The 26,277-nt window shown below is 35.6% G+C and overlaps 1 protein-coding gene and 1 pseudogene across 3 annotated transcripts in view; both read right to left on the bottom strand.

Annotated features, from left to right (window-relative positions):
- The window catches only part of LOC123946505, a 35,077-nt pseudogene extending 32,030 nt beyond the window's left edge, over positions 1 to 3,047 (bottom strand).
- An 806-nt stretch (positions 3,048 to 3,853) lies between these two features.
- The window catches only part of MALRD1 (MAM and LDL receptor class A domain containing 1), an 800,866-nt gene continuing 778,442 nt past the window's right edge, over positions 3,854 to 26,277 (bottom strand). For 2 of the 3 annotated variants that reach the window (XM_046012349.1, XM_046012350.1), the window contains exons 40-41: positions 7,325 to 7,400; positions 3,854 to 4,162 (exon numbers count right to left, since the gene is read on the bottom strand). In XM_046012349.1, the coding sequence (XP_045868305.1) occupies positions 4,082 to 4,162; positions 7,325 to 7,400 (157 nt within the window). In that variant the 3' untranslated portion in view covers positions 3,854 to 4,081. Of the gene's footprint in view, positions 4,163 to 4,413; positions 4,493 to 7,324; positions 7,401 to 26,277 lie in introns of those variants that run through there. The other variant, XM_046012351.1, reaches the window with a different exon arrangement.

Here is a 26,277-nt window from a genome sequence, read left to right as displayed (position 1 = left end):
AAACCTACATTCATGGAATAAATATGAAAATGGCAATATGTTCATTGCTTGTATGATTTGTTTTAGTACTTCACATTTGTATTTAGTAATACTGACCTAAAGTTTTCCTTCATTATGATATCTCTGTCAGGGTTTGTATCAAAATTATGCTGTCCTCTTAAAATGTGTTGGGAAGTGGTACCTCTTGTCCTGTCCTCTTGAAGTGTTTGTATAAATTTGGCATTATTTCTTAACAGTATTATAATATCTGCTAGTGGATCTTATGAACTTAGAGCTTTGATTGAAAGAAGATTACTAAGTATAGATCAAATACTTTGCTATAGGACTGCTTGTATTTTCTATTTCTTCTTATGTGTGTTTTAGAAAATTATATTTTCCAGGAATTTATGTCCCTAAAGTTTTATAATTTTTGTCATATTTCTTCTTGTTTTTGTTTTTTATAATATCTTCATTACCTTCTCACTGTTTGTAGAGTCTGGTGATAATACCATTTCCATTTCTGACATAGGCTATTTGTGCATAATCCATCTTTGATCAATTTCCTGAGGTTTTTATTCATTTACTTCACTGAAGGTTTATTTTGTTTCTGTTGTTTCATCAGGGATTTATTATTCTTTTTAAAGAACTTGCATTTAGTTTTATTGGTCCCCTTCATTGAAAAAAAATATGTATACACATATATGTGTGTGTGTGTATACATATATATATGTATGTATACATATATATTTATTTATTTCATTTTATCAACTCCCTACTTTATATGCCTAAAGATATGTATTAGCACTGGAGTGCTAACAAGGTAGAAAAAAGTTTAGAGGTCCCATGTAGGGCAAGGGAGGAGTTCCAGATGGGAAGAATCCACTTTATATATTATATTTGCTATTCACTCTCCTCTCACTTTCTGTCTCACTTACTTCAATGTAATATTTATGTACAAATATTTGTTGAACAGACTAATAGCAATTATAGTTACCCCACAGGGACTATTTTTCTCTTTAACCATTAGTTTATGGGTAGCAATAGATTACATGGTTACTTAGTATCTGTTGTGCAGGGGTAATCTAGATAGAGAAACTAGGACTGCTATTTCTGATCTCTTATGCTGGCTTTTTATTTTTATTGACCCCAAATTGTATTATAGTGACTGTAGAAAATTATGCTAATTTCCTGAGCTGATTTATTAGTAACACAACTCTGAATAAACATAAAACTTAAAGGAAGTCATCTTGACAGGGCCCAGAACCAGACCTAAATAAATAAATAAATAAATATAATAAAAATTTAGAAAAGTAAAAAGCTCTTTATTTTTGCTTCCATAATCTGGAGAAGAAAATGTGCTCTTTAGAGCACTCCACTCTCTTAGAATGTTTAATGACATGAATCAGTGTGAATTTTTAAGTGGGTCCTTAAGTATTTTGTTAGTTTGTTTGTTTATTTATTTATTTATTTTTGTGCATGTTTTAACTGATTCATAGTCATAGAGTTCTTTAATTCAAGATATAGCATTTATCTGCTTTCATTGAAATTTCACAGATTGCGTGCTCGTTGAAGTGTGGTGCCTTTCCTCTTGTAATTATTTAAAGAGAGAGACATAGAGTGATGATAACTTTAGATATTAACCCTTGGATTGATAACTTTAGATATTAACCCTTGGAGTAATATCTTTCTAGACACATTAGCAATGAAATGGAAAGTATTTTGCAAGTTGATACAAAGAAGAGCAGAAAAACATTAAGACTCACAAACCCATCATTGGTTTGGCAGTGAAATACATACTTGATGTCTTATTCTTTTTTTTTTCCTAAATATTTTATTTGACAGAAATCACAACTAGGCAGAGAGGCAGGCAGAGAGAGAGGAGGAAGCAGGCTCCCCGCGGAGCAGAGAGCCGGATGTGGGGCTCGATCCCAGGATCCTGGAATCATGACCTGAGCCGAAGGCAGAGGCTTTAACCACCCAGGCGCCCCTGAAGTCTTATTCTTAAAAGGCATTTTGGGAAAAAAAAAAAAAAGTCACAGCTTTTTATAGAATTTCCCTGGTTTTTATCTTTAAGGTGAAATTTAAGACTACTTATTGCAAAAGATGTTGCCATGAATATAGTTGTTGGTTACCTGAAGCACATTCCCTTAATATGCCAAATATAGGCAGTTATTAGTTAAAGGACTTGTGAATCTTGTTCTTAGTGTGGTATATGTGAAAAATGATTGATGGTCAAGAAGATTAATAGAGAAAATCAAATTCTTACACAGTTTCTTCAAGGTGCAATCTAAATGTGGAAAAAGGAATAGCAAAGATGATATAGTATGATAGAATGTTATTTGACATTTATATGTCAAGAGAGCACTAATAATACATACTTGATTATCACATATTTGATAGTTTTCTTTCATATAATTATGGCTTCTTTTATTTAAAATTTGTTATTATTCTAGAATTTGGTCATTTCTAGTGCTTCTTATATTTGTAGAGAGTACAGATTACTTTTGTGCTATTTATAGCAAAATACTTCAACATTTTTCTAAACAGTGCTGTCTGAAAGAACTTTATACGATGAAAATGTTTCCAGTGTTTTCCATTATAGTGGTCACTGGTCACATATGGCTGTTGAGCACTTGGAATGTGGTAGTGCAACTGAGGAGATGCATTTTCAAATTAATTTAATTGTAATTAATGTAAATTTCATATTAAATGTACACATGTGGCTACTGTTAGGGCCCGTGATCAAAGGAACGAGACTGACACAAAGAGAAAATCAAGCAAAGCTTTATTTCGCGTCATGCATCAGAAATCAAACTGACTGGTACGTGCTCGTGCCTTGCTGGGGGCCACCGCCTCCTTGCCCTGGGGTCCCTCCTGGAGGCTCCCTGCCTCACCCTCACTGTACCACAGGCCGCTCCCCGGGACGAGGCCGCTCCTGGCGAGGCCGCTCACGACGAGGCTGCTGCCAACAAGGCCGCTCCCCAGACAAGGCAGCTCCCCGGACTCCTGAGGGCGCCGCTGCTCAGGGCGGCGAGGCTCCCAGCAATGCTGCTCCGGACACTCCCCATGATGAAGAGGGAGCTGGCACTCCACAACCCCAACACTATCACTCCTACCACTACCCTAAGGGCTCCCAATGGCTACTCTAAATAAAGGCTCCTGCTACTGGCTACTCTAACTCCTCCTGCTACCCCCGCCCCCCCGCAAAGCTTCTGAATGTTTCTGGATGATAGTTTTTATTTGAAATAGGGATTGGGAGAGGGGGAGCGGGCTATGGACATTGGGGAGGGGAGGCGAACCATAAGAGACTATGGACTCTGAAAAACAACCTGAGGGTTTTGAAGGGTCAGGGGTGGGAGGTTGGGGGAACAGGTGGTGGGTGATGGGGAGGGCACGTTTTGCATGGAGCACTGGGTGTTGTGCAAAAAGAATGAATACTGTTACGCTGAAAAAATAAATAAAAAGGGGAAAAAAAATAAAGAAATACGTAACAATACTCCAAAAAAAAAAAAAAAAGAAATAGGGATTTTTCAGTTTCTTGAAGTTCAAAGCTTTTTAACCATATATTTCAGTATTATTTTTTATATCTATATAAAGATATGTGTTAAATAATTATTTGAATAAAGGCATGATTAGGATGACAACTTCACTTTTTTTTCAAGATGCAGAAATAACTTTTACTCATAATTATATGGATTAGGACTGGTGTAATTTGTCCATTCTTGCTAATTTGTATATTAATTTATGCACTTATTCTTGTTTCTAAGCTCTGTCTCATTAAGTAATCATTTTAACACTTATATTCAGGATACAAAACAGTTTGATTTGTAATTTTAAAAAATGACCATGATAAAATCAAGGGAAAACAGGAAACTCAAGTAGAACATTTTATTAAAATATTCAGATACACAAAGAATATAAGTTCTGATTCAGATTCCATGAAAACATGTGATATATTCAGTAAGAAAATTTATTTGTAATAATTGCACTAGTATTCTAACCCTTTCTATTTTTACTATTGCATAAGATGAGTTTCTATCAGGTTTCAGAGTAGGATTTTCTATAAACTACATACCCTAGATCATACTGGATTTGGATGGTACTATTTCAGATGATTAGATATGGTCTCCAGGCATCCTGATGTTGTGCCATATAATGGATTTGAGAAGGAGTATACAGAACTCTAAAAAAAAAAACACATTGAAAAGGTTAGGATTTTAGGCATTAAAGTAACAGACTTCTTTCCAGATCATGCAGAATACAATGACTTTTTAGTGGATTTCCACTGAAGTAATAACTAGAGCATTCCTGACTCTCTCCCCATTACCTACAGTCCACACTGCCTACACTGCTGACAGGCCTACGGTTGGTATGTGTCCTAGGCCCTTGGGGCATGAGAGTCACTGCCTTATCCTCACCTCTGGTGGAATGGGGACATACAGTGGTAGGATCTTGACTACCTCTTTTCTGTGGTCCTGGTTTCTCTAAATGTGCTGTATTGATCATAGTCGAGCTAAACAAAACAAAACAAAACAAAAATACAAAACAAACAAACCTGACTTTTAGTTGAGAAAGTTATATTTTACAGAGTATATTAGAAAACCTAAAATTTGGAAAGTTCTAATAGGACAAACACTGATTTCTTCAACAAAGAATATGCAAGGAAAACATGAGAGAGAAAATGGAGTCTAGAGATTAAAAGTCTTAGGAGACATGTCTGTCAATTTGGATGATATACCTTATATTCATCCTGATTTTAAAAATATAGCAACAACAACAAATATAACCCCCCTATTTATTTACAAGACAGTGGATAGGTTGATCACTGATTGAATATTTAACGGCATCAAGGAATTACTAAATGTTTAGGTATGATACTGTGGTTATATTTTTTTAAAGTCTTCATCCCTTAATATTACAACCTAAGTCTTTAGAGGGAAACCTAATGATATCTGGGATTTGTTGATCTCAGGGTCCTGGGATCGAGTCCCGCGTCGGGCTCTCTGCTCAGCGGGGAGCCTGCTTCCTTCTCTCTCTCTCTCTGCCTGCCTCTCTGCCTACTTGTGATCTCTCTCTGTCAAATAAATCAAATCTTAAAAACAAACAAACAAACAAACAAAAAAACCAAGAGTGAACCCTAATGTAAACTATAGACTCTGGATGGTGGGTAGATACAGATTTGTTAGTGTAACAAATGTACCATTCTGTTGTAGGATGTTGACCATGTGTTTGTGTGTTGGGGGGGGGGAATATATGAGAACTCTGTGTGTCTTCTGCTCAGTTTTGCTATGAACCTAAAACAACTCTAAACACACCTGGGTGGCTCAGTGGGTTAAACCCTCTGCCTTCAGCTCGGGTCATGATCTCAGGGTCCTGGGATCAAGCCCCTTGTCAGGCTATCTGCTCACCGGGGAGCCTGCTCCCCCCGCCCTGCCTGCCTCGATGCCTACTTGTGATCTCTCTCTCTCTGTCAAAATAAATAAATAAAATATTTTTTTAAAAAAATGAACCAACACTACCATTCTGGTGTGTAGTGGGAATGGGTGGTAGTAGAGGTGAAACAAGAAGGACAATGAACTGAATGGATTGAAGTTGGGAGATGGATATATGGTAGTTCACTTTACTATTCTTAAAATTTCTGTATCAGGATTTGAGAATTTTCTCTAAGAGGTTCTGGAAAAGTATTTTGGAGAAGTCTATTTCTCTGTTACAAAGTCAGGGAAGGTACACTTAGTTTAATGCAACATCATTATTTCTGAAACAATAGAAATCATAGCAGTAACAAAGTTCAAGAACTGTGACAGAATTTCTTCTCTAGCCATTCTTGATGAAAGGGGGAAAATGTGAAAGAGGAAATTTTTTAAAATTTGGATAGAAAAAAAGGAAATCGCTTCCAAGTTTCTTTAGAGTCCTCAATTGCACTGCCATGTGCATACACAGCATAGTCTTGAAAGCACCTTGAAAAGTGGGTGTTTGATATGAACCCCCATTCATGTGCCAGAGCAGCCGTTTCTCAGTAGGAAGTAAAAGACGCACAGTACCTTCCTAGCAGCTTTTTAACTATTACAATTTTAAGATATTAATATAAAAATGCCAAATTTAAAACACTTACATCATTTGTATCGTTCAGATACTAAATGTTAAAGATTTAAAAAACCTAAATTTTCTTTCCTTTCCTAAAATGGAAGTGGGTTTGTACTACACCTGCCTACTTTGCCAGAAAGATACCTTACGCTTCTTAAATATCCATTTATTTATTTATTATGCATTTGAAGTGGGGAGAGAGAAAGGTGAGGGCCTATATTTTAAGTTTTACTCTGTGTCTTGACTGACTTGACAGATCATCCAAATTAATTCTCTTTGTGCGCTGGGAAATATTTTCTTGTTTTCATTCGTACCAAAATAATACTAAAAGTATGCACAACATCATTATTGAATAAAACACAAATTAAGAGGTCAAGTGTTGTGTCAGCCTTCAACTATATCAACCAAGGCTCCAAAACTACTAGAAATCATCTAATCTGGCACCTTGTTACTCATTTAAATAATGGTAACAACTCTTTGTGGCCTATTTTCATTTAAAAATAATAGGGGGGAAAGGAACACTTTAGCTTTCTATATGCTCACCTTGACAAGAATGAATCTGATAAAATATTGCTGAAATCAGATGTAAGGAGGTTTTCCCACAGATAAGAAGTGATGCGTCATGGCTAATCCTATTTTATACCTAAGTGAATGCTCATATTATCAACTTAAGAAAGAGATGAGAAAGATTTTACTTCATTTTCTTTCTAGTCTACTTAGTGCACTGATAAGAAATAGCACTAAAAAGTCCCAAGAAGATTTAATACACTTTAATTTCTCCTTTAGTCTTCTAAATTAGCCTGTAATAGCCCTTTACTGCTCACACCTAAATTTAAAGCACAGCACAGAATGCTGTCCTCCCTTTTGTCTTTGGGAATAGAATACAAAGAGTAGTCCATAAAGAGTTACTATGGGTAGCTGAGTAATACTCTGGGTTAAACTGATATTTTCCAGATTTGTCAGCTCTTGTCAAGTATGAACAGTGACCACAAAGCCACTTAACATTGAACTGACTTTACAAACAGATTGAATCTGTCCTGGAATTAAAAATTCTCTTTACACATTCAGAGGGACTAAAACCCTTCCCATTCTCAATAAAATAACTCCATTAAAATATTCCTCTTAGCCATGATATGGAAACATGTCCAAAGAACACTGTGTGTGTGTGTGTGTGTGTGTGTGTGTGTGTGTCTGTCTGTGTCTGTGTCTGTGTGTATATATTTTTGCTTCTGAAACAATACAGTTCACCATTACCACTTACCTCTGTTTTCTCTGGGTCACTCCAGTTCCCATAAACCGGATTAACAAATGCACAGTTAACACTTCCTTTAGTTTTCCTTAAAGCACACAGGGCCATTAAAAAAGAATAATTATTGAAATGTAGCACAGTACATTTCCAGGTTATTACCTGGTAGACATCTTTGAAAGACACATTCTAGCCAGCATATTTATTTTTATGAATGTATTACCATAAGTAAAGTTATTATTATTTTTTTCTTTGCAGGACACTAAGGCAACTACATCCTTGAAAGTAAATGTTATTTGACCTCTGAATATTTAGATCAAAATAAACACAGGGAGATAAAAAGTGGCATAAATTGGTCTTAAAATTGATTTCTTAAAATATTACTCAGTCAGTACAAGGGGTACAACATTATAAAGAACCAGCTATATGGAAAGGCTACCTTAGACTTCAAAAGTGCCAAACCACCAAATCCTGAGGACTGTTTTTAGTAACAGTGTTTGTCATAAAAGTCTATAGCAATGAGTCATTCTTTAACATTTTAAATAGCAAATTTAAACATGAGTTTTTTGAAGAGTTCTTAATGTTAGTGTTTCCTTTAAATGAATCATAAAGAGACGTGTCCTTGATAATCTCACATGTTGGTCTAGATCTGCTAAAATACTCTGATTAACTGAATTCCTAAATAATCATTTTCTTTTCATGGTTTACTTAATTACTTTAGAGTCCACAGACTTATTAGAAGATAACAAGCCTTGGAATACTTGGTCACAACTGTTGAGAATTAAAAATGCCCACCAGGGGAACAAAAAATATAACCAGATAACTAAATATACCCCATTAAAGATATACAGAATGATCCCATATTTGCACACACACAAGCATAATGGAGAATAGAAGACCAATTGTAGGACGATTGCCAGTGTCTTAAGGACAGCTAGGAGGAAAAAAATATAGTAACACCCGAGTATTTTTGCCTAATCAGGATATAATGACAATAAGTCTGTCAATCATATACCCTTAAATCCTAAGGGAAAAGGCAGTAAAGAGGAAACTTAACTTGTTTTTTGAAAAGAAATCTTCAGTCAATGACTTCATTATTGTCATCTACCAAAACACATAGTCCAACAGCCTAATCTGGGTAATTGTGTTTGGCTGTCAATGCGTCCTTTCTGTGAATTCAGTCTTCAAAGCTTCCTAATCTCCACTATTTCTGTACAATTGGTTTAAATATTAAATAGCTTAACCAGCTAACCCTCATTGAGTCTACATTTTGGCTATCAATCCACAGTTTTATGGATATATATATCTTAGCTATGTTTGTGGGTTATCATTGGAAAAAAAATTACAGATACACTCTTAAATGATGCAACAAATATCTCTTAATTCCTAAACTACAGTAAGTGAGTACTTGTGATTTGCTACAGTTAGGTTAAATAAGTGGTATTTTATTCTTTGCCTTTCCTTCCTCCAGGTCTAGTAGTCAATGTAAACTCAGAGTGGTAAGGTAAGCTCAGTAAATGATACAGTTAGGTGCAGGCCTAGGCAGTGTTGCTTTTAGAGTTGAGACTAGATAGGGAGTTGAACGGAAATTATGAGTATGTGACAGAGTATGTCACAATGCCAATACAAAGGCTGGCACAGGAGAGACTGAACATCAAGGTAGGGAGTAACAAAACAAAATGGAAACTAGGAATTAGATAAAGATCAGATGAGTGCAGACACCACTCAGAAAATTAATCTCAGGGCGCCTGGGTGGCTCAGTGGGTTAAGCCTCTGCCTTCGGCTCAGGTCATGATCTCAGAGTCCTGGGATGGAGCCCCGCATCAGGCTCTCTTGCTCAGCAGGGAGCGCGCTCCCCACCCCCCCCACCCCACCTGTCTCTATGCCTACTTGTGATCTCTCCCTCTGTCTAATAAATAAATAAAATCTTTTTAAAAACATTAAAAAAGAAAAATTAATCTCAGCTGAAATCAGGCATGAAATCAGGAAGCAAGAGGAAATCTAAACCATAGGCCTAGAGAGGACAGATGATCCAAAGGCCAGGCAGGCAACCAGGAACTGAAGGGACAGGCTTGGCAGTCAATCGGATAGAAGTGAGGTGCAAGGAATACGAAAAGATCTTGATGTGAAACAATTATTTTTGGCTTTGGAGCTAGAATCCCAAATGACCTAGACTAAGACTGGCAGGCAGTAGTCAGGTAAATTGATCAGTTTCCCAGTTCTGTTAAATTCAGGTATTGGAGCAACTTTTTTTCCCCCCCTAAGAGGATTTTAAGTCTTAAATATTTTTCTATTAGAATGAAAAAAAAAGAAAAAAGACCTATAGGTGGTAGACTTTGGGGATCAGGTAACCACAAAGAAGGAAGGGTTGCACTTAAGGTAAGAATGTGAAGTTGTAGTAAAAGAGGAAAGGGTCCCGGTGTAAGTAGCAGAATGTGAGCAGTGGTAAATTTGTCCTTCCTTAAATTATGTTTATTAGCAGTCACAAACTACTACTGATTTTCCTATCAAAGATACGTCCCCAAATATGAATTGTTAGGCTTAATTTTTAATGTAGTTCCTGTTTATAGTATAAAATATCACCCATCACCAATAGATACTTACATTAAGTAAACTTCTGTTGTCAACTCTATACATTTACTATTTCAAGTACTATGATCTAATTTTCCATATGCATCAATTATATATGTTTTATATTCAGACATAAACAGTTTTACTTAAAATGTAGATCCCTCTATAAGGGAAACAAAATGTCTGTGAAGTTTTCTGCCAGTTCTAACACTGTAATGTATAATGATAAGCCTATATTAGGCTAAAAATTGCTACATTTAACTTAACACTGTCTCTCAGTAGGCATACAGCTCTAAAAGAGTTGAGGTTTCAAAGAATCTCACCACCTTCAGGAATCAGCAAGGAATTGACTTGGAAGTTTGGAGTAGAGAGAAAAAAGCAGCATGGATCACATGAGTTTTCCATCCATAACTTAATCATGCATTCATTTAAATTATTATTAAGCTCCTCCTGTGTCCAGTATGCATAGTAGCTATATACGGTGGCATTTTGAATAGGCTGAAAGAGAGATGTCATTCCCATCGGAAATGTCCTAGTTCGGTAATTTCCAATTTAAATTTGGTGAGTATATGTATAACCCTAAAGGAATTTAATTCATGGCTTATTAACTAACAGTTGTTTTTGTATTGATTAAAAATGTGTGTTTATATGTATCTGAAATTACCATATATGGGCAATGAAGAAAAAGAATAAAAAACTCATTTATGTTACATCTAGTAACATGACTTTGAGGTAAATGTTTATGTATATTTTAACAGCTTTATTCAATTATTACATATCATACAAATTTACTCATTTAAATATTCAGTGTTTAGTAACATTAATTTTATTAATTATTTTTAAAACTTGTGAATATATAGGTAACATAAAATCTGACATTTTAACCACTTTTCAGTGTATAATTCAGGGGCTTTCATTATTTTCCAAGTGTTACGAACCATCACCTCTATTCACAGAATGTTTTCATCACCAGAAATAGAAACTCCATAGCCACTAAACCATAGTTTCCCATTCTCCTCTTTCTCTAGCCCCAGGTAACCTCTGATTTACCTTCTGTCTCTATGAATTTGCCTACTCTAGGTACTTTACATAAGTAAAATTGTACAATGTTTATATTTTTGTGTCTAGCTTATTTCACTTATTATAATGTTTTCAAGGTTCACCCATATTGTAGAATGTGTAAGGACCTCGGTAATTTTTTATGGCTGAGTAATATTCCATTCTGTGCCTATGTTACACTTTGTTTACTCATTCATCTGATGATAGACACTTGAGTTGTTTCACCTTTTGGCTATTGCAGATGATGTTATGAATGTTGACATGTGAGTATCTGAGTTCCCATTCAATGATATATCTTTTCACATGCTTATCTGCCATTTGTGTATCTTTATTGAAGAAATGTTTATAAAAGTCTGCTGCTTTTAATTTCGTGGTTATTTGTTGTTGAGTTGTAGGAGTTTTTTTTTTTTATATAGTTGGATATTAAACTCTAATCAGATGTATGATTTCAAGTATTTTTTTCTATTCCGTAGGTTGCCCTTTTAGGATTTTGATAGTATCCTTTGATACATGAAAATTTTTGAGAAGTCCAGTTTTCTTTTTGTTTTGTTTCTTGGGCTTTTGGTTTCATCTAAGAATGCATTGTTATCTTTTCACATGTATGTTGGTCATCTGTATGTCTTCTTTGAAAAAATATCTATTCATGTCCTCTGCCCATTTTTAAATTGGATTTTTTTTTTTTTTTTTTTTGCTGCTGAGTTGTATAAACTCTTTATATTTTGGATATGAACCCCTTGTCAGATTATATCATTTGTAAATATCTTCTCCCATTCAGTAGGTGCTTTTTTGTTTTTTTGATGCTTTCCTTCACTGTGCAAAAGCTTTTTATTTTGGTGTAGTGCCAATAAGCTTAATTTTGTTTTTGTTTCCCTTGCCAGAGAAGACCTATCTAGAAAAGAAAAGTTTCAATGGCTGATGTCAAAGAAATTACTGCCTTTATTTTCTTCTAGGACTTTAATGGTTTCAGGTCTGTATCACATGATCAGTGAAATGCAAATTAAAACCATAATGAAGTATTACCTCAAAATGGCTAAAATAAAAAACACGAGAATTAGCAAGTGTTGGTGAGGATGTAGAGAAAAAGGAACCTTTGTGCACTGTTGAAGGGAATGAAGATTGGTATAGCCACTGTGGAAAAACAGTATGGATGTTCCTGAAAAACCTGAAAAAACAGAATTACTGTATGATCCAATAATTGCACCACTGGGTGTTTACCCAAAGAAAACAAAAACTCTAATTCATAAAGGTACATGCACGCCATTGTTTTTTTATTTTGCCTAAGTGCTCTGGTTAAGGTTTCTTATTGATAAACACATTTATCTCTAGCTTCTTGGGGCTAAAAGCTTTACTAATATAAAACTAAATTATGGGGTGCCTGAGTGGCATAGTACGTTAAGCATCCAACTCTTGGTTTTGGCTCAGGTCATGATCTCAGGGTCCTGGGATCAAGCCCCAAGTCAGGTTCTGTGCTCAGTGTGGAGTCTGCTTGGGGTTCTCTCACTGCCTCTTACCATTATGTGTGCTTGCTCTCTCTCTCTAATCTTTTAAAAATAGACAAAACATTAAAAAACCCTGAATTGTAATTGTAATTCATTTCAAATGAAATTTCATTTCATTTTCATAAAAATGAAAATTTATATGTCAGTGTTTGGATAGTTTTAGGATAGAGTCTGATTGTCAATACGACCATCTTTAGACTAGATGAGTAAATAAACCTTTATTAGCTAGAAAGAAAAGGAGACAGTGAACATGAGTATCACTCTGAATGTTGAAGAATGGCTATCAGGAAGATTACACAAAGAATGACAGATGGTGCCTGAGTTGTTTCTATTGAAAAGTCTATACTCCAAAATGAACATCTGTTTACATAAATCATTAGCTTATTAATTAGTAATGATAATCCACTTTAATAATTAATTTTGTTAGGCATGTCCTTTAATTTTATTTACCAAAATTAATTGCTGTTTTTGGTTATCAGTGGGTTGTTTAATTTCTTTTTGTTAATAACAGACATGTTTTTCTCTAAGTTACAGTATGTCATTTTGTGTGTCTGAGAAACTGGTCAGGCTTCTTAGTCTGATCCCCCAAATACCTTCATCCCCACTACCACCTCAGTGGAACAAGCTGTCTCAATTTTTTCTCATATTTAAAAATAGGCTTAGAAAACGCTCAGAGAAAAATGAGCTAAAAATTTTAGTGCAAATTAGAAAAAGGAAATACCATTTGAGAGGGCAATGTATGATGATTCTGGGTGGACTGTATTATAAAATTCTATTGTAAAAATCTGTATGCTAAAAAGTATGGAGAACTGTCATCTCTGAAAGTGAGGTAATCATAATGCAGTTACCAAGGATGAACATGATAATTTACCAAAAATTATTGCTGTTCGTGTGTGTGTGTGTGAACCTTTTCTCATGCTTCCACTAATGAAATGATCTGTAATATATTGCTTCTAAATGTTGAAGAATATTCTAAAATTCAAGAAATGATTGTTCCAAATTACTTGCATGAAGGAAAATAATGCTCTACAAAATGATGACTCATTTCTTAAGATGGCAGAATGATAGAATATTGCTGATGTTACCATCTTTTGTAATTATTTAAATATATCCAGTAATTCTAGGATACAAACTATGTACTAAAACATTGTGTTAGGTCTTGGTCTTACTAAGTTGATCAATATATGGTTCCTGCCTCTAGAACTTTTGGAAGGTGGCAGCTAATGGACTTCTCTCTCTTGGATGAAATTATATGTGTATATAATGCCTACCACAAGTAGATGCCTGGTAATAGCCTATTTTACAGATAGGGCAACTGAGACTATTCCCATACTAGACCACGAGTCTTCTGGAGACCAAATCTAGTTATTCTACTCTCTATCACAGTACCTAACGCAGTAGGAATCAACTGACTACTTATGGAAAGAATAACTTAATGTATATGGTCCAAAGCATTTATGATGGAACAAAATCCACTAACGTTCTTTCTGTCCTGTTCCTTCATGTCCACTCCCACCAATATAGTTCATAAGTTCCCACAGAGAAAAGATAATCATTTTTACTATCATGGAGCCACATTTGTACTTAGCTTTCTGTTCCACTTAGCACAAGACTTTAAGTGGGCCAGGAGCCTACTTCTGCTCTCTGTCTCTCTCCATTTTTTTTTCCCCAGTGGATTAAGTGCCAGCTCAGATGAATAGCCTGGGGCTTCCAGGAAGACTAGAGGCAAAGAATGGGTGTGGCCCTTTTCTATTACATAGAAACTGAAAAAGTCATATGATTGGAAAAAAAAATTAGTACAAATAACTTATTTTACAGTATTTTAAAGTAAAAGTCTGAGTTCCTAATATCTCATATATCTCTGAAAAAGGAGAGTTATGAAACATCCATGTATAAATATAAATCTTGAAATGAATTTTCAGGCTACAAAGTATTTGATTTGTTACTATTAGGGAAAAATATTTTCTAACCATAAAAGTACATGTGACCTTTTTTTTAAGGATACATCTAAATTATGAAATACAGTTATTTCAGTGGTGGAGACAGAATTCATTTATTCTGGGAGTCATGTCCATTACGTTAAATTTTGCTTAGCCTGATCAATGGTGAATCGGGGGTGTCCCAGAGAAGTAAATCTCAATTCCACTCTCCCTGTTTGCACCTGTCATTTAAAACTCTTCAATTTGTTTTTTCCCAAATGTTCTTAGTCTTAAGACTTTGTTAGTATGCCTCAGTCTTTCTGAGTGTGCTGATCTTTCAGATGAAAATATATTATAAAATCTTAATAGAAGTAAAGTATTCCTGGGTTTCCACTTTTATTCATCTATATTTAATGTTTATTAAACATATTTTTGTCAAGAATGGATTTTTTTTTTAAATTTTATACATTTGAGAAAACAAAGCGAGAGAGAGGATGAGCAGAGGAAGCAGTAGGCAGAGGGAGAAGCAGGCTCACCACAGAGCAAGGAGCCCATTGTGGGACTTGATCCCAGGACCCCAGGATCATGACCTGAGCTCTTAGTAGACACTTAACCAGCTCAGTCATCCAGGCTCCCCAAGAAGAATTTTTTTTTTTTAAAAGAAATGATTGTTTCCTGACCAGGGTAATACTAATTTTTTTCTCTGTCCCATCAAACAGATTAATGAATTTTTTTTGTTTGTTTTTGTTTCCTGATTTTAGATTGATGCACTTTTTTTTTAGGTTTTTTTTTTTAAATGTGTTTTTGGGTTTGTTTCTTTTTTATGTGTTTTTGAGAGAGAGCAAGCAAGCCAGGATGACCATGGGGAGGGGCAGAGGGAGAAGCAGACTCCCTGCTGAGGAGGGATCCTGATGCAGGACTCTATCCAGGACCTGGGGATCATAACTCTAGAGGAAGGTAGATGCTTAAATGACAGAGTCCCACCCCAGGTGCCGGATGCACTGTTTCCTATGAAATTGTCAGTGCTCTATGATTCAGATATATTATCTTTTTTTTCCTTTCTCTAGGCCTTAAACAAGTTATATTTTATACCTGGTCTCTGTTCATTTCCAGTCCAGATTTTAGCCTGTTTGTATAAAACTTTTTTAAGGAGAATTATTACAAATTATAAAATTTAGACCTGATTTTGTTCTTTTGGTGTCTTTCAGCTTGCAAAGATAAGTACAATAGAAGAATATAAATTAAATAAGATGTAGGTAGGAAGTTCAAGAAGGGAATTGTGAGGACTGGAAAATAGAACCAGAGGTAGTAAAATGGGACAGTACATGAATTGAGAGTCTATATATTTACTAAATGGAGGACACAGCTTTGACTTTAAGATTCTTAAATTTAAATGTAAGCAGGACGATCAGTTACATAGGTAACTGCACTGCAGTTACACAGGTAACATGCACTACAACTCAGTGTAATGTAGGCTAAAAGAGCAGCAAGTCCCCAGGGCAGTTCAAAATATCAGTGATAAAGTATGCTTCAATAAAATCTATCTCGGAGAACGTGGTAGCAAGGAGGGGGATGAAATTTATGGAACCATTGAAGCACAACAGTGCCTCAGAGAATTTGATTTCGGGAGCATTTTCATATGTTTGTGTTTATTATAAAAAAAAAGCCAACAGATTACAATTAATAAAAAGATTACAATTTGTAGTAGGTAATTACAGAGCAAACATTAAATCTGTTATAACAATCTACAGGTAGAATAAAATCACATATCATCATGAGGCATTGTAAGAATAAATTGAGTCTATCAAATCACCTTTTATCATTGAATGTGTGCTCCTGTAGAATACTATATAATATGGTATGTATTTTATATATATATATGTATATATATATATACACACACATATATATAATATATATATTTTATATATTTTAGCAGTATTATATAGTATTTTGTGTGTGTATATATATATATACACATACACATATATAAATATATGTAAATATATTAAAAACACACTATATAATACTGCTAAAAAAAGGGGAAAAAATCAGGACTTATTCAGCTATATAAGAGTCTCTATTTCTAGCAAGATATTGAGTTTTGTTTTGTTTTAGAAGTAAATCTGGGAAGGAGGGAAAAAAAAGAAAAGCCAGTTTTAATAAAGCAAGGATAAATTAGGGGGGCATGTCTCTAACTCAAGTTTTCATTTCCAAGTCCTTAAGGAACAAGCTGAACCAAATGTTTGGGTGAAAAAGTTCAGAAAGGATTGGGTTTGCAAACATAACCAGAAATGCCACAAAAAGGAGAGGAAAGGATTCATCATCTGGGGTCACAAAACCAAACAACTGGGACACTGAATTTTGCTAAACTCATTCACATGACACAGCAGCTGCCATATTTTTCTCCTACTCTTTTCGGGCAGGAAATAAATATCACTGACTACAAAACCTGTCACTGTTTAATGCGATCTTGCTGTGGCAGAGAGCCTAAAAAGGAACATGCCCAGGAATATGGATGCAATTAGTGTGAATAACGCTGACCCGGGTTCCTGTAGCTTAACCTTAGGCAGACCCCCCATGCTGCCAATGTGAGCAGAGTCTCTACTTGGCTTCTCCTCATCTGAGTGTAGTGTTAGCACATTCACAACTGCCTAACAGGAACCAGATGCAGAGCTGGACTCCCTTTGGAAATAAATATTTGGTAGCACTTTGAAACAAGATGGGATTGGGAGGGAGACAAACCATAAATGACTCTTAATCTCACAAAACAAACTGGGGGTTTCTGGGGGGAGGTGGGATTGGGAGAGGGGGAGCGGGCTATGGACATTGGGGAGGGGAGGCGAACCATAAGAGACTATGGACTCTGAAAAACAACCTGAGGGTTTTGAAGGGTCAGGGGTGGGAGGTTGGGGGAACAGGTGGTGGGTAATGGGGAGGGCACGTTTTGCATGGAGCACTGGGTGTTGTGCAAAAAGAATGAATACTGTTACGCTGAAAAAATAAATAAAATGGAAAAAAAAAAAAAAGAAAAGAAAAAAAAAAAAAAAAAGAAAATCTTCTTTGACCTGGTAAAATTACTAGGAGTCAATCTTTAGGAAATAATTAGAGAGGATGACAAAGATTTATGTAGAAAGAGGCTTATCACATATTATTTGTAATAATGAAAAATTATATAACTTAAATGTCTAATAATAGGATAATGGTTAAATGATGATACATGTACTTGAGAGGACATTAAATAGCCCTTTCGAGTAATGCTAGAAAGAATATTTATTGGTTTAAGGGTGGTGGTTCTCAAAGTGTAGTCTGTGGACTGCCGGAGGTCCTAAGACCTCTTCAGAGGTACATAAATTCAAAACTGTCATCATCATCATCATCATCATCATCATCAGACCCACTGGTAAAAGATTCATTCAAATGCAAGCTAGATCGATGAATTTTTATTTTAACAGATTTTTTCACTGTGTTGAGATTTGGACTGATGTTGCACTGATGATTACAACTGTCAGTGCCTTAGCAGGGAACAAGACAATGGTACCCAGCTATATGTTACATTCTTCACCAGCCCATATTTGCGGTAAATTTTTTGACAAGACCGTTTCATTTCAAAATGATCTTGTTGAAACAACAAAATTGATTATATTAAATCTCAACTGTCCATGCAAGGTTTTTCTAGTATTCTGAGAATTGTGCATAAAGCACTTTTATGGCATATTGTCTTGTGGAAAAGCACTGCAAGACCGAGTTGCATGCTAAACTAACTACTTTTTTCATGCAACAGCAACTTCATTTGGAAGAATGACTGACAGCTTGTGGTTACTCAGTTTAGGGCATTTGGCAGACATTTTACTAAAAATGAATATGAGCAATGAAATCAGAGAAAACACCTGACAGTATCTCTTGCTAATGATAAAATCTGAACTTTCAAACAAAAGTTAGAATTCTAAAAAACTTGGATTTTCCATCAGGATCACAACAGCTTCCCAGTATTTTAAAGACTTGTCTGAATTTTTTTTCTTACATTGCATAATGAAATGTTTCAACACTTGAGAAGCTACGTAACTCATTTAACATTTTCTAAATGAAAAGTGCAGGACACTACAGAATGGGTAAATGATCCATTCATAGTGCCAGATAGACTAATGAATTTTTAATGTAACAGTGCAAAGACTTCATTGATAGGGTTTCAGATTCCATATTACAACTACACTTTACCACAATGTCAAGTTTTGGTATAATAAAAAAACATGCATGATTACCTAAAAATCTATGAAAATATATCTCCCTTTCCAAAATATTTATATAAGGTTGAATTTTCTTTATATACTTCAATCAAAACAATATACTGCAGTGCTTTTAATGCAATAGTAGATACGAAAATTCAGTGCTGGCTCTCACTAAATTTTCTTTCAGTTTGAGTACCTCTGTTCTACTGAGCATTCTGGTTTCAAATAGGAGTAAGTACTCATTTACCTGGCAGGAAACAAGACATACTTTTCTTCAATAAGTTTTTGCTATCTCTTCTAAAGATATTTTGCTATCTCTGTATTCTTTTCCTGTCTCCTATAAATGTGATGCCATAAAGTCCTACATTAATAAAGGTCATTTTCATAAAATGAAATGTATATTATATATGTATAATACATATATGAATATGTTTTTATAATATGTATTTTATCTTAATACATGATGGATTTTTTATTTTAAAATGAATTAATGCATACAATTTAAAAAACTTCTCAACTTTATAAATATAAATATAAATTTTGATAACTGAACCACATAAAAAAGTTCTTTGGGATTCTCAATAATGTTTGATGATGTAAAGGTATCTTGAGAGTTAAAAATCTGAGAGTGATCAGCATAGGGAGAAAAGAAAAAAAATTGGTAGGCAACTCATATTCAAGATGCAAGCATGTGCACATGTGTTTATACATGTGCACACTGATAAAAGTTTAGAAGATACATCAAAGTGGTAATATATTTCTCTTGATGGTGACATTAAAGATAATTTTAAATTCTCTTCTGGCACTTTGTTGTATTTCCTGGTTTATCATCATTGAGTTGTTCTGTATTAGAATCTTGGAGGAGATGAGATAGTTTTCCAGTTCAGAAACTATCAGGAGACATTACCCCGGCTTGAGCTCCATACTATCCTGCCCCAACCCCTGTTAAGTCATTTGCCTAAAAGATAAGATCTGCCATGCTCACCAGGTTTTCCTGATTGCCTTTTTTTAATCATTTCTTCTCAAAGCCAGTCTGGTCCGCCTTGCTGCACTACATAACAGTTTCTGGATATGCTACACTTTTTCATAAATCCTGCTTTTGCTCTGAGGTTCACTCTCAGAGCTAGCTCTGGAGCCAGATAAACTTTTCTTTGTATTCCACTGTGCGTGGTGCATTTTACTACCAGGACATATGGTACTTTTTTAATTGGAATGAAATATTTTTCCGTGTAAATTGCTCTATATGAAAACTCTCTCTAATTTCATTATTAAATTCTTTTAGACATATAATCTGTTTGATTGAAACTGATGGCAGTGTTGAAGTTAATTATCAGTCTTCATGATTTCCCTTAGCAATCACCTAGCAACTTGTTGCTTTTTAAATCTTTTTAGACAGTTTAAAATGTACAACACTATATGAAAATCTGTATAGAAAGAATAGACTTAGTATTTTTTAGAGATTTGTAGAAACTTGTGAGTCAAAATAAGTCTATTCTTTCTGTATTTATTCATATATACAGCTAAAACTCTCTTGGACCTATCAATAAATTTAGCTTATAATACATTAAAAATGGAAAAAAAAAAACAAAACTGCATTTTCCTGTCTTAAAACAACCTCTCTTATAAAACATATTTAGAAATTATAAGCACCCAAGCACACAAATTAGCATTCTATGTAGATTTCTTACATTTCTACATTCTATGTACACTTCCCTGTTAATTCCTAGTAAATTTACCATCATTTTTAAAAATTTTTTATTAACATATAATGTATTATTAGCTCCAGGAGTACAAGTCTGTGAATTGCCAGGTTTACACACTTCACAGCACTCACTATAGCACATACCTTTCCCAGTGTCCATAACCAACCATCCTCTCCCTAACCCCTCCACCCGGCAACCCTCAGTTTGTTTTGTGAGATTAAGAGTCTCTTATGGTTTGTCTCCCTCCCAATCCCATCTTGTTCATTTATTCCTTTCCTACCCCCCAAGCCCCCCATGTTGCCTCTCAACTTCCTCATATCAGGGAGATCATATGATAATTGTCTTTCTCTGATTGACTTATTTCACTAAGAATAATACCTTCTAGTTCCATCCACATCATTGCAAATGGCGAGATTTCATTTCTTTTGATGGCTGCATAGTATTCCATTGTATATATATACACCACCTCTTCTTTATCCATTCATCTGTTGATGGACATATAGGTTCTTTCCATAGTTTGGCTATTATGGACATGGCTGCTGTAAACATTTGGGTGCATGTTCCCCTTGAGATCACTACATTTGTATCTTTAGGGTATATACCCAGTGGTGCAATTGCTGAGTCGTAGGGTAGCTCTATTTCCAACTTTTTGAGGAAACTCCATGCTGTTTTCCAGAGTGGCTGCACCAGCTTGCATTCCCACCAACAGTGTAGGAGAGTTCACCTTTCCCTGCATCCTTGCCAGCATCTGTTATTTCCTGACTTGTTAATTTTAGCCATTCTGACTGGTGTGAGGTGGTATCTCATTGGTGCTCCACATCACTTGGCATCAGGGAAATACATACCATCATTTTTTCTTACATTAGTCATACTATCCATGGCTTGCGCCTTTACACAAGATGTTCTGTCTTTGTGATGTTCTTCCTCCTTTTCATCTAGTGGATTTCCGTACGTGATTTCAGACTTGTCTGATGTAGCACATTTTCACAAAATCCTTCTTCAATGTCTCTAGCGTATAATTCTCACTTCTGAAGCAAAGTCGGCCTCTTCTTTACCTGTGTTTCTCCATTATTGTGCAGGAAGTGACTGTATGTGCTTAATACGTGCTTGCTGAAGAACTGCTGTTATTTGCTTTTCTAGCAAGTTTAAGTTATGTATTTTTATATTCTCATCCTTAGCACACCCCAAAACAGGTGTTTAATAAATGTTTGCCAACAAATACTTGAATGGATTGCTAGAATTTTTATGATTTATGCCTTTCTTTTTATAAATATAAGCTGGTCTTTTACATTCTGTTGTCATTCTGTCCTTTGATTCATTAGTGAGCTAGAAATTTTAACACAGTAAACAGATTGTTGAACTTATAGGAATATCCCTAAGGATGCTTTAAGGAGTAATTGTGTAAAATATGATTCAAAAGCATAAAAGAATCTGTCACGAGAATAGCAAAGCAGTTACTGAAGAAAAATTATGAAACTGGTCCCATTCTCCACCCCTGCCAAATTCCCCACCTTTTAGTAACTCCTGATGAAGGAAAATACTTAGCATCTTGATTCTCCAAAGGTGCTGAATGTATTTGTTGCATACCATGGGAGAGCAATGTGATTTACTAAATGATTAGTATACTTATCTGTACTGCCTTCCTCATTTAAGCAGGTTACTTCTTTCAGTGAGCAACTCTGATTTCTTGGGCATGAGGGAACAAATGTAAACTAATATCTTCTTGCTATGTAAGATTTATAATAAACAGAAGATGCAGAAAAGGTCCTTGAATCCTGACCTGGGGACAATTTTTGTTAAATAGTCACCTGTATTAATATGGTAAAATATCTGTCTTCAGATCAAATAATTAGAACATGGGGCTGTTAGATGGTAAAGTGCTCTTTATAAGTTTTACACAGACTTTATTTCTTAGATTATTTGGAGTCTATGTCCAATGACCATAGATTCGAAACAACTTGGGATAGTTAGTAACTGCAACATACACACTTATGCCAGTGGAGCTTGCATTATTCAAGACTTGTATTTCTCATACATTGCATATAAACTGTTTTTGTTTGGTTAATATCTTAAATGATCAGAGAATTAAACAATGACTTGATATTTAGTAAAAAATTGCAAATCATTTAAAAATTCACGTGAAATTTCTAATTTTGTTCCTTTGAGAAGTAGATTACTTTCTTCTTTAAAGATTTTATTTATTGAGAGAGAGGGAGCAAGAGTGCACAAGTAGGGGGATGGGCAGAGGGGCAATCAGACTCCCCACTGAGTGTGCAGCCAGACCTGGGGCTTGATCCCAGGAGCCCAAGATCATGACCCGAGCTGAAGTCAGATGCTTAACCCAGGTGCCCCAATAAATTACTCTTGAAAAGATTTCATCTGTACACTCACAAATTACTTCTCTAAGTAAATAGAATGAGAGTAATAATACAAGTAAAATTATTAATCAGATTATCAGCCAGGTTGATTAGATCAGGTGTCAGTTGCCAGGCTAAGTTTGCAGAAACTTCAGTGCCAAATCTGTCATAAAGGTGGACACCTAAATTAAATCGTCTAGTATGAGGCCAATATTGAGAATGGACACAATTACTATTTCAACTAAATTCAATTTCTTGAAATGCCCAGGTTTTTTGATGTTCAGTTTCTTCCATGGATTTTGAATGCTTATACTTGTAGGTTTTTGGTATCCTCTAATGTTCAACATTACTATTCTAGGATTTAAGCTTCTGATTATGGACTCATTTTGTAACCCATCATGGATCCCATTAATGAGTTTGCAAAGGGTCATACATGTAGGCATCATTTGGTATTCCTTTATTTGCTTTCAGCCTCCACAGAATGAATGAAAATTGGCCAAGCTGGATGGAATTTCTTCAAGAATATCCAATAATGATATCCCAACGTTTAGAGTCATCTGTGAGGATTCTAGTATAAATAAATTCTGGAGCACTAAGGCAAGTAAAATACTGTTTTGGAGTAAAAAAAGAAATGTTCATTTGGGTTCCTACATCCTATTTTAGATAGTTTGAAAATTCACTTTAATATTTACTGAGATGAATTCCTCCTTGCTATTTGTTGAATTTAGGGATATAAATATGAATAGAGCAAAGATCTGCCATTAAGAGGCTTCAGAGTCTGTTATAGGGGACATCAAACAAAAAGTCAGTGTGATGAAGGCTAAGAACAAAGTGCTTTGGAACCTCAGGAGTGGTTACTTCTGCCCAGTGTGACCTGGGAAGATTCACAGAGGACACCACTTTTATGGTTAACCTTTGAAAGTCTTCTTTTATTATATTTTATTTCTATGGTAAAGGAAGAAGTAAACCTAGCATTTCTGGAAACTTCCCCTATATTCTTTTGACCAATAAGTTCTTGGACATTATAGTCTGGAAAGATGGCAGTTGGTATCACTCATTCTGTGTCTTGGGTATATTAGCCCACAGAAAGTCAATTCAATTATTTTCATGTATTATTGCAAATTTACGAATCCCAACCATCTGACCTTTCATCTGTCCTACATGTTACTTACAGAATGCACAGTGTGCTAGGCAAGTGCAAGACAGAGCAACAGTGCTGTGCCTGCTTTCCAGACATTGATCCACAAATGGAATTATAAGTGAGTTCCAGATACTGTTTTTAACTGTCAGTCTGTTGTTTGGTCAAGACTACCAAAGAGATATATTTGCCAGGTGTCTAGTCTAATACTGAATTGTAATTTAGGAACTTTTTTTTTTTTTGATAAGCCTAACTATCACAGGGAATTGTAATGTAAATATAAAGGTAGATCACTAACAGTGAGAATGAAGACACCCTAATAGCTGAAGGTGTAATGCAGTCACATTACAACCGGAGAATACTCAGGGCCCTAAAGAACCAAGTTCAATATTCTGTTTGACTCATGCAGTTTTGGAACTGGGAGAAAACTTTAAAATAATTTATCACTCCCCACGTAGAAGGTGTAACATGGGTTATAGGAAGGAGTAATTTAAGCAACATAAACATTTTAACTTTGTAGTTCTATTTTTATATTGAAAATAGAACAGAAATATAAGAATGACACAACAAAACCATGCTTTCACAAATACTATTTCTTTGGAGAAGGCTAAGAAAAAGAAAAGTCTATTTAAAGATAAATACATAAATAAAATTAATAGTAAACATAATATGTAGGCCCTAAATTGTGGGGACAGCCTATAAATGATAGTAGTTTGGGAAAGATGACTGAGTTCAACGTCCTCATTTTACACATAAGAAAATATAGAATATAGTTTTCTTTCTGTTCTCCAAACCCATCTTTCTTTCTGGATTTTTGCATCTCTTAGTGGCATTATCAACCATGCAATTTCCTAAGTACAAGATCCTCAAATCAACTTTGACAGTTGTTTTTTTCTCATCTCCTATATTAAGGCATTCAACCACTGTCTGGATTCTAGAATTTATAATCTCTCTTCTAAGCCTCTTGTGTAGCCTTATGTCCTAAAAGATTAGATATTTTCTAATCTATTCTCATGCTCTGCCTGTGTATGTGTGTGTGTGTGTGTTTAAACACAGATATGATCTGGTCATTCTTCTGCTTAACAGATAAAAGCCACGAAAGTGTTTTAAGGCCCTACCAGGAAATAGCTGGCATACTCAAATTGGAGAACTGGATGTTTGATAAAGTGAAAGTTTGCAGAGGTATGCCAGAATGTAGAGGAACAAGAAGAGATGGTACAATAGACTGGGCCCATCATCAGGCCTGCTGTCACCCTAGGCTGGAAGGGGGAAGAGGAAGGGTATTGGAGAAAGTAGCAGTAGTATGCAGAGGGGCTTTTGACAGTTCTTTCACTTCTAGCAGCCAGCTGGAACTTCACTATAGGAAGTAGTCAGGGTTATGAACAACCAGCCCTTCTCTTTTTCCTCCCTCAAGGTACCCTACTTTGGCCAAACATAATGTAAATTCAGATGACAAGGGATCCCATTAATGCAATTGATAGAGGCCAAGTCTCCAGATCAGTCTTCTCCTCTTCTCCATCCTGTTTAGTGGAAAAGAGTGGATGGTGGACCTGAGGGGACAGACAGAAAATAGCCAGCACTCAGCTCTATTTTTTTCTTAAGTGAGTTGAAATCTCCTGAGTAGGCATTCAAACCCTGATCACCTCACCCACAGTGTACTACTAAGTGTAATTTTTTGTTCCGCCTCCCATATTCTGTAGCTGTGTTAGCCATTTTTGGAACTATGAGTGTCCACATTATTTTTTTTTTTGAACTCCCTAATCTCATCTTTGTCTGGTTGCTACCTCCCTTTTGTAGCCCTCTTAATCCTTCCATGTGAATTGCTAGCTCCCTAGAATGCCTCCAAGTGATGTTTGAAGACTTCTTATGTACCGCTCACCCCACTCAATGAGAGGCCACAGGGTAGGAAGTGGAACTCCTATGAGAGGAGCAGAAATGTGACTGTCTTGAGACAAATGCTCTTTTTCCTCTAAATACTCTATCGGCCTTTTCTTCCATTTCAGGAAAAGAACACAAAGTTTAGGATTGGGGGAAAGTATCAGGGAATAGGCAGTATAGGCTTCTCTTTAAAATAGAGAAGAGAGAGGAGGAGGAGGAGGAATCACATGGGGTCCAATACCATTTTGAAGGGGAGGATTTGGAAACCCTGTTCTCAATTCCCCTTTTCTAGCTCAAACCAAACATTTGGCAAGATTGGCAGAGCATGGCTCCAATATACAAAGGGACTGAGACTGGGGAGTGAGGTTCCTAGGTGTTTTTTTTTTTTTTTTAAAGATTTTATTTATTTATTTGACAGAGAGAGAGATCACAAGCAGGCAGAGAGGCAGGCAGAGAGAGAGGAGGAAGCAGGCTCCCCGCGGAGCAGAGAGCCCGATGTGGGGCTCGATCCCAGGACCCCGAGATCATGACCTGAGCCGAAGGCAGCGGCTTAATCCACTGAGCCACCCAGGCGCCCCAGGTTCCTAGGTTTTAATGGCTGTATTTCTTGTGGGC

The sequence above is a fragment of the Meles meles genome, chromosome 7 (genome assembly GCF_922984935.1).
Source record: "Meles meles chromosome 7, mMelMel3.1 paternal haplotype, whole genome shotgun sequence".
In the NCBI taxonomy this organism is placed as follows: Eukaryota; Metazoa; Chordata; class Mammalia; order Carnivora; family Mustelidae; genus Meles; species Meles meles.
This window is presented reverse-complemented; position numbering and strand designations above follow the sequence as displayed.